Source organism: Gopherus evgoodei, chromosome 2, assembly GCF_007399415.2.
Source record: "Gopherus evgoodei ecotype Sinaloan lineage chromosome 2, rGopEvg1_v1.p, whole genome shotgun sequence".
Taxonomy (NCBI): Eukaryota; Metazoa; Chordata; order Testudines; family Testudinidae; genus Gopherus; species Gopherus evgoodei.
In genome coordinates, this window is record NC_044323.1 from 188,050,104 (window position 1) to 188,063,004 (window position 12,901).

General features: G+C 41.0%; 1 protein-coding gene across 1 annotated transcript in view; it reads right to left on the bottom strand.

The window, feature by feature from the left end:
- Positions 1–12,901, bottom strand: part of DCDC2 (doublecortin domain containing 2) — a 122,432-nt gene that overhangs the window by 66,436 nt on the left and 43,095 nt on the right. The window contains exons 3-7 of the mRNA XM_030552531.1: positions 11,816–11,892; positions 11,572–11,703; positions 5,070–5,216; positions 2,980–3,034; positions 194–377 (exon numbers count right to left, since the gene is read on the bottom strand). Coding sequence (XP_030408391.1) covers positions 194–377; positions 2,980–3,034; positions 5,070–5,216; positions 11,572–11,703; positions 11,816–11,892 — 595 coding nt within the window. The remainder of the gene's footprint in view (positions 1–193; positions 378–2,979; positions 3,035–5,069; positions 5,217–11,571; positions 11,704–11,815; positions 11,893–12,901) is intronic.

Genomic DNA, 12,901 nt, shown 5'->3' on the forward strand with positions numbered 1-12,901 from the left:
GCTGTGAATGCTGCATACAGATACATTTGATACGTGATGATTTGATCTGGAAATTAATATGGCAGACAAAGTACACTGAAAATCTGATGACCTCATTAGGATTTACACCAATGTGTAATTCCAAATTTTCACCGGAATCTGGCCCTGAGTGTTCAGGAACCTACATGATGTTATACTCCACCTAAGTACTCACCATTATCTTGAAGGATATAAGTTGTTGCTCTTATATTTTGCTTCACTTTTGTGGGTTTGTTAGAAAAACTAATCTTCTCTTGAGTCTGTTCTCTCTTTTCCTTTCTCTTTGGAGGCTGAGGAGATGACACCATGTCTCCTGTGTCATGGGAGCCAACAGTCGATTTAGATTGGCGATCATTTCCCTAAGAAAAATAATTCAGAATTTTCACTGGTGAATATAGGATAGATTTTTTTTAAGTTTCACTGTAAGCTACCTAAGTCATAGTTTATACAGACAACAAGTATACAAACAGCTATATTCATTAGCTACCAGTGCTTTTAGATGCTATCTAAAATAATCTAAGAAACCATAACCTTTCATCAACCTGTGGTCAACTCAAAGAAAAAAAAGTGAGTTCATTTAACTCAATTAATGCTGTGAATTCCCTGAGGAAAATCAGGCATGCCTTCTTTGATACAAGATTCATTCAGGTGAATTAATACATGCATATGCATACACAAAATCATTGGATGTTCATAACCAATGTGACTGGTAAATAACTGATCACATGACCAAAACTAAAATTGTATGTTGTTCTCCTAAGTATCAACAGCAGATGGCAGAGGCACTGGCAGATATCTGGCATTCGCACTGATGTTCTTCATTGTAGACACCCTGAAAGAGGCAAGACACCCTGCTGCTTCTGAATCACTTCCCCATTTTGCATCTAAAAACTGAGCAGTGGATCTGGACCCATGTCTCTTTATGGAGACTTGCTATGGCAAATTCAGCAGACATATTTGAAAGTCATCTTTGAAGGAAGGCAAAATGACACAATAATGCATATTAAAAGGATATCTAGAAGCTGATTTTCATAGGAGCCCAGTCCGTCACAGCTCCCACTGACTTCATTTGGAGTTGTGTCAACCTAATCATTTTCTCTAATTAAGCAGCATGCACTTTTTCTCTTTAATTGACCACATTTAAACTTAACACAATCTTTAGCTTGAAAAAAATGTGACTTCCACATGTTTTTTCCTTAGTTTAAACCAGTTCACAATAATGTTTATAAAAGTTGTATCATAAATATGTATGCAGCGTAGATTACATATCTCAGACACATATAACGCTATTTAGTTAAATCACAAATGACAAGTAAACTCCACTTGGTACTTTCACTGGGTGCAGCTCTTTGAACAATTCAAACTACTTAAATGTTGAACACTAGAGGGCCCTGTAATTCTACAAAGTGAGCAGAATAGACAAGGACAGCCCGTTTTTCCGCCTCTGCTGAAGTTGAGAGGAAATACCTATCTTTAAACAAAGGTCTCAGGACTGACTTCACTACAGTAACCTTTGCTTTAACAAAATCCTGTACGTATTATGCACACTGGCATTTTTTAATAAAACGTTCATTGTGGTTCTTCTGATGTTTATTTAGCCAACAGAAATGTCACCTCGTTTCATTTAAAGATGGCTTTTTTGTTTATTGAAGAATGAGGATATAGCCACATTTCACCTTTTCTTTCAGTGCCTACAAATTCCAAAATTAATAACATATCAGAGTGCTGGTCCAAATCAGCAACAGCAGTAAAACCGTACGTGACCATTAAGGCCAATGGAACTCCAGTGATTTACACTAGCTGAGAATCTTGCCTCAGATAGTTAATATCAATACTGCACATTCCTAAAAAGTCTACATATATTAAAATGTCTACTATGCATCAGTGTGTCAATTGTGCATTTTTTCATTTTGTCTGTGTTACTTCTCTACATGGGATACAACCATAAAGAAGATCATTCTGAATGTTAGCCATTATTCTCATTAGCTTCTCGCTTCTTTTTTCCAGTCTTGTCATAGTGAAATGAGACTAATAAAAAAAAATGCTAGAATGCTGAAATTCACATACAGTGACCAAAACAAGGAAACTGCACTTTATATGTTTGTATCTTCTATTGACTTAAAACTGAATTGAATGGAGGCTTTTTTTTTCAATAGTTTCATATTTTCTTTGTGTTCCGTTAGTTGTGGGTTTTTTTTGCAGGGGAAGGGGAGTTCTTGGGACAGTGGGGTGGGTGGGACAGACTACAGAGTATATACTTATAGACTGTGGGCCTGATTTTTCCACTCCCTTCAACTTCTGTGGTCATTTACCTCTGTGCACAGTGAATGCAAGCATAGAATAAAATACTACCATTCTGATCTGGCAGCATTTTATATCCACTCTGCACAGGTGTGTAGGTCAGACTAGGTGATCATGATGGTCCCTTCGGGGCTTAAAGTTTATGAGTCTGATGTGTAAATGGCTTACAGGGTGTAAGGTTGTAGAGAATCAGGCTGTGAAGGATTCCTTGAGCATGGGATAGGCAACTCTTTTACAGCCTGATTCAAAGTCCATTGAAGACCATGAAAAGACTCCCACTGTCTTCACTGGCCTCCGTATGAAGTCTTGATTGTGTATTTTCCTTAGGTGCATAAACAGAATTAAAAGAGAATCAAAACTTACAATGATAGTTTACCAGAATTATGAGATATCTCAAAGGAACAGTTGGTCTTTGGCTGGGTTTCAGAGATGTTATACAAAATAAAGAGACCATTACAGTAACAATATTTTCTGATATTTCTTTTGTCTAACTGACATGTGAATAGTTCCATATTCTTCAAGCAGTGATAAACATACCACCAGGTGGCTCTGGGTTTTATCATCACACGTTTAACAAACCCAAAGGACAGTGACTTTCCATCTGTTGGAATTAAGCAGAGTTAGCAGCAAAAATCTTTTATTGTTACATTTGCTACTTACACTCCCTTTAGATTTTCGGGATCCCACAACAGGAGGCAGTGAAGAGGCTTTGGAACTGCAGAAACAAATAATACCTTAGGAGTCTGAACATGGTCTATAATGTAAATGCTATATGTGCCTTTATTATAATAAACAATGGTTTGTTTTCCTAACTATGGCAATGTAGTTAATTATTTTATCCAATCTACTATTGTACTAAGAAATCCCACTGATACTGATGTCAAATTCCTATTTACCAGGTTGCATTTAAATGCCTAATCCTTGTCTTATGCAAATAAATGTATTGTAATTCCCATAAGGTATACTTCAGTGGTTCTCAAATAGGAGTATGAGTAGTCCTGGGGGTATGCAGAGATCTTCTAGGGGGTATATCAACTTATCTAGATATTTGCCTAGTTTTACAACAGGCTACATAAAAAGCACTAGCAAAGTCAGCATAGACTAAAATTTCATACAGATAATGGCTTGTTTATACTGCTCTATTTACTAAACGCTGAAATATAAGTACAATATTAATATTCCAATTGATTTATTTTATAATTATACAGTAAACTGAGAAAGTAAGCAATTTTTCAGTAATAGTGTACTGTGACACTTTTGTATTTTTATGTCTGATTTTGTAAGCAAGTAGTTTTTAAGTAAGTGGAGCAATGCAAATTTATACCAGCTGAGGATCTAGCTCAATATCCCTTAGGCTATATCTATACAATGAGCCAGGGATGCTATTCTATCTACACAATGAGCTAGGGGTGCTATTCTATCTACACAATGAGCTAGGGGTGCTATTCCCCTGTTCGTGTACACATACTTCCACTAGCTCTTATTGGTGAGTATGTACTTGGCACAGCTCAGCAGTGCCGCCACTACCACTACCCATGCTACCATAACTTTGCTGCTATTTATACTCACACTAGCTCGATGAGAACTACCACAACTATATGTACACAAACAGAGGAAATCACACTCCTAGCTCGTAGCACAGACATAACCTTAGGTTATGCTTTGCATTACCTTTCCATTCATGCCTCAAAAATGTTTTTCCCAGAATAGTTTGCGTTACTAATTCTCGCTGTATACAGTTCACAAAAGTCAGTATGTATTGCACTGGAGTTAATTTGCAAAATAGGAGACAAATTTTGATTTCACATCAGTTTCTCACTGGCCCATCTCCACTGATCTCAGTGGAAATATTCACCAGAGAAAGTGAGAGAATTGGGCCCAAATTTTTCTAAAGAATTTAAAAGATCGGTCCAATTTTTAAATTACAGTGATCCATCAGATACCTATTATGAGCTCAATCTTGCAAACATTACCAGTGTAGTGCTTATTACTATGCATAGTCCCATGGAACTCCATGGGACTACTAATGGTAATTTTGCACTGAGCCCCACAGTGTTCATAGGATTAGTCCCTAAAAGAATATTCGTGTGACAGGGGCATTGTCTGGTCCCTGGCGAACAAATGGTTAACTCCAGCTCAGCTCCCTTTTCTCCTTGCACAGGTAGTCAGGGGAAGGGCTGGAAGAGTGTGTAACTGGGAAATAGAGTGTTTGTGGTGGGAAGGGGAGGAAAGAATACCTTTAAGGAAGGTCAAGCTCCACACCTGGGTCATAGAACTGGCTTACAGCACCTTTTGAAAGAATGCACGCTCTACACATCATACGAAATACAGTGGGCCTTAGACATGATAAATCAGCATAGTTCCACTGAAAACGCTATGTGGATTAACACCAGTAGAGGAAAAATCTGGATGGGGAGGGCTGCACCAGAGAATCTCTCTCAAGGTGTTCATGTTGTGCTACATAATCTCTCACTTTAATGGTACTTTTATGAGAGAAATACATCCTCCCTTCCTCTCAGTTTCCGTCCTCTCTCTGGTAATATTCTTTGTCCCCTTTTCTTTCTTATGGGCATCAGCACAGGTTTTTCAAAAAATATAAATACAGGTCTGCTTCTGTGTTACATTTTGTGTGTCTCAAATAATGATTTTGTGTTTTATTGGGTTTGGTTTGTAAACACAATGACTAACACACAAGGACACGAGTAGTATGAAAATACACACACACACACACGTGTATAAAGAGAGCTTACCCCTGAGGTCTTCTTATTGTAGACTTGCTAAACAGTAGATCACCATAAGGCAACTTCTTAAACTTGTCTCTGCCCACTGCAACATAGAACTGCCCATTCTCCAGATCTGACCCACTCTGAACAAGTTTTCCATCTAAAGTATAAAGCCTGACAAAACATTAATTGCAGTTTCAATTAGATTTCCTAAGTGCATTGAAACGCTGGAGTAACCTATCCACTTAAAAATCATGACTGATTCTTTTCGTCCTTAATTTACTGGACTTCAAAAGCAGAGCTATAACAGTTGTCATACAAATACCACTATACCCCCAAAGAATCAAATACAAGGGAAGAAATATCAAACTAACCATCTACATCACAACTTGGATCAAGCCACATGGTACTTGGGATCCAAGCAGGTGAACAGAGAAATCTAATTTGGGATTGATCTCTTATTGTCATGGGTGAACTGCCTCAGCTAATGAAACAAGAACTATTGGGAGACAGATGGACCCTCTATCCAGTAACTGGAATAAGTTTAAGAATTACTGGATTTCTGTACTCACAGAAACTTTATTCTCTAGAGCTACATGTGATCTGTTCCACTGGCTCTCAACCTTTTTCATTCTAGGATCCTCTTTTCCATATCAGGATTCACTTCCCATCCAGCTTTATGGAAAAGGAGGGTAGATCATTACCCCAAGATTCAGAATCCATCTTCTATTCATTTCAAGTGTGAACATAATTATGCATAGTACTTTTATTCACACAGGGTATCTATGCTGGATTGGGCTTTTTTTGTTGTGGTGGGTATTGTAAATATATTATCAGGTCACCTTTACATTATAGTAGCGTTTCTCAAACTGGAGCCACCTGGAGGTTTCCAAGGGTGCCCCGGGGGTCCCCAGGCTCCGTAGATGAACTACTTCCCCTCTCTCCTAGTGCTTCCTGAATGCTAAAGTCTGGAGGCACAGTAGAGCTAAGGTAGGCTTCCTTCCTGCCCTGGAAGGGGGTCTCTGTGCACTGCCCACTACCCAAGCGCCAACTCCACAGCTCTCATTGGCCAGGAACCTCCTGAGCCCACCGCCTAGGAACTGCTGCCAGAGAGATGTGTCAGTTACTTTCTGGAGCTGCCTGAGGTCCCAAAGTCCCTCCCAGGGTCCACAGCCTGCACCCCAATCCCCTATACTAGCTTGGTGAAAGTGAGTGAGGGTGGGGGAGAGAGTGAGTGGGGCCGGGGCCTTGGAGAAGGGGCAGGGAAGGGGCATGGCCTCGGAGAAGGGCAGGACAAGGGCTGCATGGGGGGTTTTGGGGAGGGTCCCCAAAATTTTTTAAATCAAAATGGCGGTCCTTGGGTTGCTAAAGTTTGAGAACAGATGCATTATAGCAAGGAACAGTATGTATAAAACAATTAAAATACCAAAAGCTAATGTCTGCGTTGTACCAGAGGGATCTTTATCATAATAATCTCGGTATACAGAGTAACAGACTATTGTGTGTACACATGTATTTACTGAGGGTGAAGGAAGAAACTTGTTGCTTGGGGATTTCTATTTCTCTTCTGTCAGAATCACCTCATTTCCAAATCTCTGATTTTACACAAGGAAGATCACAAGGGGGTGGAGGGAATTCATCTATACTGAACCGGTTTTACCCTGTGCAGCATGTTCCACAACTCAACAACAGGAGCACGTTTACATAAGTAAATTTAACATTCAAACATCTGTATTTAAGAAGCCTCCTAAAGTGTGTGTGCATGTTATCCACAAAGTGCACGTACAGCAAATGGATGCACACAATACTGACACAAACAAATATTAATTTTTCAACAAGTCCACCTCAACAAGCTTTTTTCCCAAGTGATATATACAAGATGACAGAGCTGAGCTAAGTCAGAAAATTCTGTATTTTATGAAAGAGAAAAAGCTACTTTTCCCCATAATCGTTTTACACTAACTTCCGACGGTCAGTATTAGTCAGATGAATCCATTGCCCTTTGAGGCCAGACATACACTTGGTTTAATCTTGCATGAAATAAAATAAAAAAAGCACAATTTGCAAAACACTCTGACATATTTTTGTAACCCATAATTCATCATTAATCCCCCCAGATGTGGAAATTCCTCAGTTTTCTAGGCGCAACAAATTGTATACTAACATAGGCAATGTTTTTGGTCTTATTTTATATTAACATCAATCTTAGCTTTTAAACTTTGCTGTTTCCTTGCATATCTAGTATGTCATCCCAAATGCACTTCCACTACTACAAAGTATACTTAGTGGTTATTTTTTAAATACAAACATTTCATGGTAATGGCAGCACTTGAAAAAACACTTATGCTTCATTGCCACATAAAAGCCACCAGTAATGATGAAACAACATTAATGAGCAAACAAGCCCACAAAGACAAGGAAACCTAAAATCAATAAGGAAACTCATTTCTGAATTCACCTCATTGTGTTTGTTAGACCACACATTCCTTGGAGAACCCTGGAAAACAGGAAAATTAATATAGCTTAGGAAATAGAATTCTGCCATCTAAATGTCAATCCGTGTGGGTATGGGTGTATGAAATAGATCTTTAACTTTGTCTAATGTATACTCTTCTGCTTTAAATGCCATATTTGTTGTTGTTCTTCAATGTTGTCAGCCTAATGAACCACCTGAAAACCTTAACAACAAATATCTGGCAGCCTCTAGCTAAGTTTCTCACTAATATTAATAAAGCCTAATAATTTAATTAAACATAATCAGCTGTTTAAATTGAAAACAGTAACAACAATGCATTTAACAAAGGAACTTTATTAAAAAAATTATTATAGACCTACCAAGTATCACATATGTTGTGTGACACATTCATGCCTACAGCTTTTTCCCCATCCACCCAGTCATACCTGCCCACAGCCCAGCTGGTTCTCATGTATTCCTGTTAGGCACCAGAGATGCCCCCGCAATGATACCTTCTGGGGGAGGCTGTGGCGGCTACTCTGCAAGGAGCCTCACTCTCTACTACCCTTCCTGCATCTGAGCCAGAAATGGGGAGCCAGGAGCAGAGGTGGTGGCAGAGACACCACGTGAAAGGCTGGTGCCTAGGCTCCTTGCCTTCCACAACCTTGCTCACCCATCAAGTTGCTTCAGGCTCTCAATTACCACCTCGCTCTTCCCTCACCTTGCCTAGACACACCCCACATCATCACAACTCCCCCAACCAACTCACTCGTCCTGGTATACACACACCCCCATGCCACACCTCCCCCTCATCTCCAGGCATCCTCTACCTCCCCACCACATACCCCTCAGGCATAGGCGATGCATGGGGCAGCATGGGGGGGGGGGTCAAGAGGTCCCCTCCCAGATTTTTGCTTGGCCTGCTGGGTGGAGAGAAAGGGGCTGTGTCCTTTTCCCATTGTACCTGTCCCTCAGCATGCTCGGCCCCTGTCCCTGGCAGCGGGCCCAGGTAGGGAGCAGAGGAGGCAGGCCCAGCCACTTCCCACACTCACCACTCCAGGTCACTGCTCTGTACAGCATGGCAGCAGCCTGCAAGAGCCCGGCTGGGGAGATGATGGCAACGGGCCGCACCCCCTGCCTGGGCCCAGCTGCTGGGGACAGGGGCAGAACGTGCCAGGGGGCAGGCGCAGCAGGAGAGATACAGAGTCATCTCCCCTCCTGCAGGTAACTCTGGTGGGTTAGGTTGGGCTCAGAGCAGGAGGGGTTTCTGGGCAAGGGGGACACATGGGGAGGTCCTGTGTCCTCCCCCTTAGATTGTATTCCTCCCCTCAGCATTAGGAGACACAAGTCGTTTACATCAGGGACCTGGCAATATCTGATTCAAAGTACTGCAGATAGGCTCCCATCTACCTCGCTCATAGATTCCCTTCCTTCTACTGCTCTACATGTATTTGCTTGTAATTCCCCATCCTTCCTGCGCCTGCCCCCACTCTTGGGGAGCTTGGCAGGGAGAATCAGTGACTTGATAAATGTCATGCATGAAACCACAAAACTTGGCAGCTATGTTTTTAATGATGCGGAAAAGAAAAACACCATAGGTAGTGTCATTCTCGTAATTCTGTTTTTTCTTGTTTAATAAGAAGTTTTATCTTTCTGGCATCAGTGGTCTCACAGGATGACAACATAGTGACTATAAACCACAGCAATTAATTTGTAACTTATTAAGGAACAATGATCACTTTTACTAACTTATTTAATATGTACTCCTAGCATTTTAAGGAACAGAATATGAAAACTAGGTTAATAGGAAACCAGAAAAGGAAAACACCGAATGGTTCAAATGCCATGCATAGACGCCAACTCCATGGGTGCTGAGCACCCACTGGCAGCCCCCCATCAGCTCTTCCACACCCCACCCCCAGAGCCTCCTGCCCACCGACAGGCCCTGCAGATCAGCACCTCCCCCTCCTTTCCCGTGCCTCCCACCTGCCGTGATCAGCTGTTCCGTAACGTGCAGGAGGTTTTGGGGAGGAGGGGAGAGGAGTGAGGACACAGCGTGCTCAGGGGAGGGGGCAGAATTGGGCGGGAAGAGGTGGGGCAGGAATGGAGCGGGGATGTGAAGAGGGAGGGTGGGGGTGGGACCTTGAGGGAAGGGTGGGGTGGGGTCCAGGGCAGAGTTGGGGGTCCAGCATCCTCTAGCACTTTGGAAAGTCGGCGCTTGTGATGTCATGTGTTATTTTTGATGATAAAAATGCACAAAACACTGAACTGCAACCATAGTTACCTACAAAATAATGTATACCTTTCTGTATATAAATTGGTTATTTGTTACACCAAGTAGTGACATCAAACTATGAGAACAAACCTCTAATGGTTTATTAATTTCAAAACAATCTGGAGGTGGAAACAGAGGGCCAGATCTTCAGCTGGTAAAAAGTGACATCATTTCACTGGAGCTACAATTTATACCTGGTGATGATCTGACCGAGAGAGTTGTCATGTATGTTTACATTTATTTTACTGTATACAACATGTTGGATGCCCAAAAAAAACATGGTGTTTTGTGAGTCTAGTGATGTTGATAGAAGCATGGGGCTGGGGATGAGTGAACTGGATGGAAGCTAGCTGGCAGAGAGTCAACCCACACAAGACTGAGGTTACGCAGCGGGGGAGATTCTTTCATCTCTTATTATTTGGGGGGAGTTTCTCTTTTTGTGATACAGTTTTACAACCCGAGGGTCTTACTGACTCCTACCTGCTCCAGAATAGCTTAGTAGGCATCAGTTGGAAAGAGTGCTTCACTGGTACAGGGCTGTAACCTTTTCTCTTGGATGCAGACCTTACCTAAGTTAACCATGCCTTTCCCATCTGCAAAGTGGATTATTGTAATGTGCCCTACATGGGGATGTACTGGAAGGCCACAAAGTTTGTTAGTGCAGGATTTGGCAGCCTGCTTACTTCAGTTTTTCCCACAGACAGCACATTTAATCTGTGCTCAAGGACTTGAACTGGCTCGCAAATAATTTCCAAGTACAATTAAAGGGTCTAATTTTACGCTTTAAAGCCCTAAATCTGAGGTCCCCAACGCGGTGCCTGCGGGCACCATGGCACCCGCCGTGGCATCTAAGCACGCCCACGTACTGTCTGGCGGATGATCATCCACCGAAATGCCACTGACAAGCTGCGTCATCCAGAGGCGTCGCTGTCAAAATGCTGCCGATTTTCAGCGGTATTTCGGCGGTTACACCTCTGGATGATGCTGTTTGTTGGTGGCATTTTGGTGGTGACACCTATTGACGTTGCCGCTTGGCGGAATTTTGGCGGATGCTTGTCTGCAGCCACAGTCCTCCGTGGCTCATCGCCTGGCACCCGCCAGATGGAAAAGGGTGGGGACCACTGGCCTAAATGATTTGGGACCTACTGACCTGAGAGATCATCTTTCCTCTAATCAATACTGTGGCAACTGAGATGAGCTGAGATGCTTGTATAACTTTGGAACCAGTTTCCCACCTTGGTCTGACAGTGATTGAGCTGGTCGACTTTCTGAGCATACTGCAGGGCCCAAGTCATCAGAAAATGGTGGGCTGTGGATAGAGCTGGTTGAAAGAAATTAGATGGTCCAGTTTCCCATTGAAAAATGCAGGGTTTTTATAATTGAAATATTTTGTGGGAACATGTTAATTTTGATAAAACACTTCAAGACAAAAGTCAAAATGTTTCATTTCAATAATGTTAAAACATTATATTTTGACTTTGTTTTTATTTTGTTTTTATTTTGTTACATTAAATATTAATGTTAATGTTGTATTGTCCTTATATATTATATTTAAAATTATAAGTCAAAACTATAAAGCCATAACAAAACATTTCAACTGTACTGAATCAACTTTTTTGGAATTTCATTTAAGTGGAAATGCTAAATTTCAGATTTTCATTCTGATTAGGAATTTTTTTTTCAAGATGTCAGAATTTCCTGTGGAACAGAAATTCAGTCCCCAACCAGCTCTATTTATAGAGATTTAAAGATGTGTCAATATGTAAAGTATATGTTATAAATATACAACTTCCCCATACCTGTGCACAGCTCCACTTCGGAGGGTTACTTTTTCTGTCACCATTTCAAGAACATGATCCCATTGATTTAGTGTTTTTCTAGGGATGAAGAGGCGCACTGCTGGATTTATAAGGTCTCCATTAGCAATCAGACTGGAAGAATAAAGGAAAGTTATATAACGTGTAGTTGTGTTTAAATAAAACTCAATAGAAACAAGAAAAAGACGATGGTGGATTACCTCCACTAACTGAAAATCCTACTTACAAAATAGTGCATGGCTCTTGAAGTGGTTTTCGAAACCGTGCTGACACATTGATTCTACTGTGGGTAACTGGTTTCACCTGGAAGAACAAAAGTATAAAGTCATTTATTCTGTCTTTATCTTAGGACAGGACTTTTTAAAAAAATGTATTTCGTTTTATTTTTACCTCACTCCTCTTTTTCCAGCAGTAAGTTTAACTTCATACTACTGCCATCTGGCACTAAGTACTCTCTGGGGTACAACAGCATACTATAATGGCTGGGGCCCTTCTTGGGGGAATTACATTAGGTTATTAAATTTGGATCTTGACCTTTTGCTTTCATAAAGACCTTCCTTCCTACCCCCTTATAAAGCTTTCCTCTATCCCTTCCAATATGCAGGAGTTATGTTACCATAAACATACACTGCCACAAAACCTGCACTGATGTTCAGAGCTCGGCGGATGCCATTACTGACTTGCCAGTAAGTGCTGTTGAGTCACACAAGGGTCAACTCCCAAACTTCACCCCTGACTTCTGACAGTGTTTCTGTCTTAGTTCTCATAGTTCATGCCTACTGGTTCGGAAAGTCAAACCTGCAGCTTCAATTCAGTACAATAGCTAAATGCCTCTAGGCCTTAAGAGTTTAATAAATATTTTGCTCTTATACAGCCCTTTTCATCCAGCTCTTTTTATTATCAAAGCACTTTACAAAAGAGGGTAAGTACGAGCCTCATTTTACAGAAGGGAAAGGGCACACAAAGGTTAAATGACTCACTCAGGTAGAAGTCTGTGGCATTCAAAATAGAACATGGGCTGACTGATCCCCGGACATTGGCATTAATCACTAGACCATACTGCCTCCCTTTTTAATAAACACTGTGTTCAGAGTGCTCAGTAGTCATGACATTAATATTTAATAGAAAGTTATCCAATGCTATCAAGCTAGGCTTCCATATGGCATTCATCACATTCTTTCAAATTTTCAAGTAAAAAAATAAACAAACTTCTCCCCCAAAAACAACTAAAGGGAAGACATTTAATCTACTATAATTCACAAATCATTGAGCCAAGTGGGTTGACAAAATCCCAAACAAACATCCAAAAATA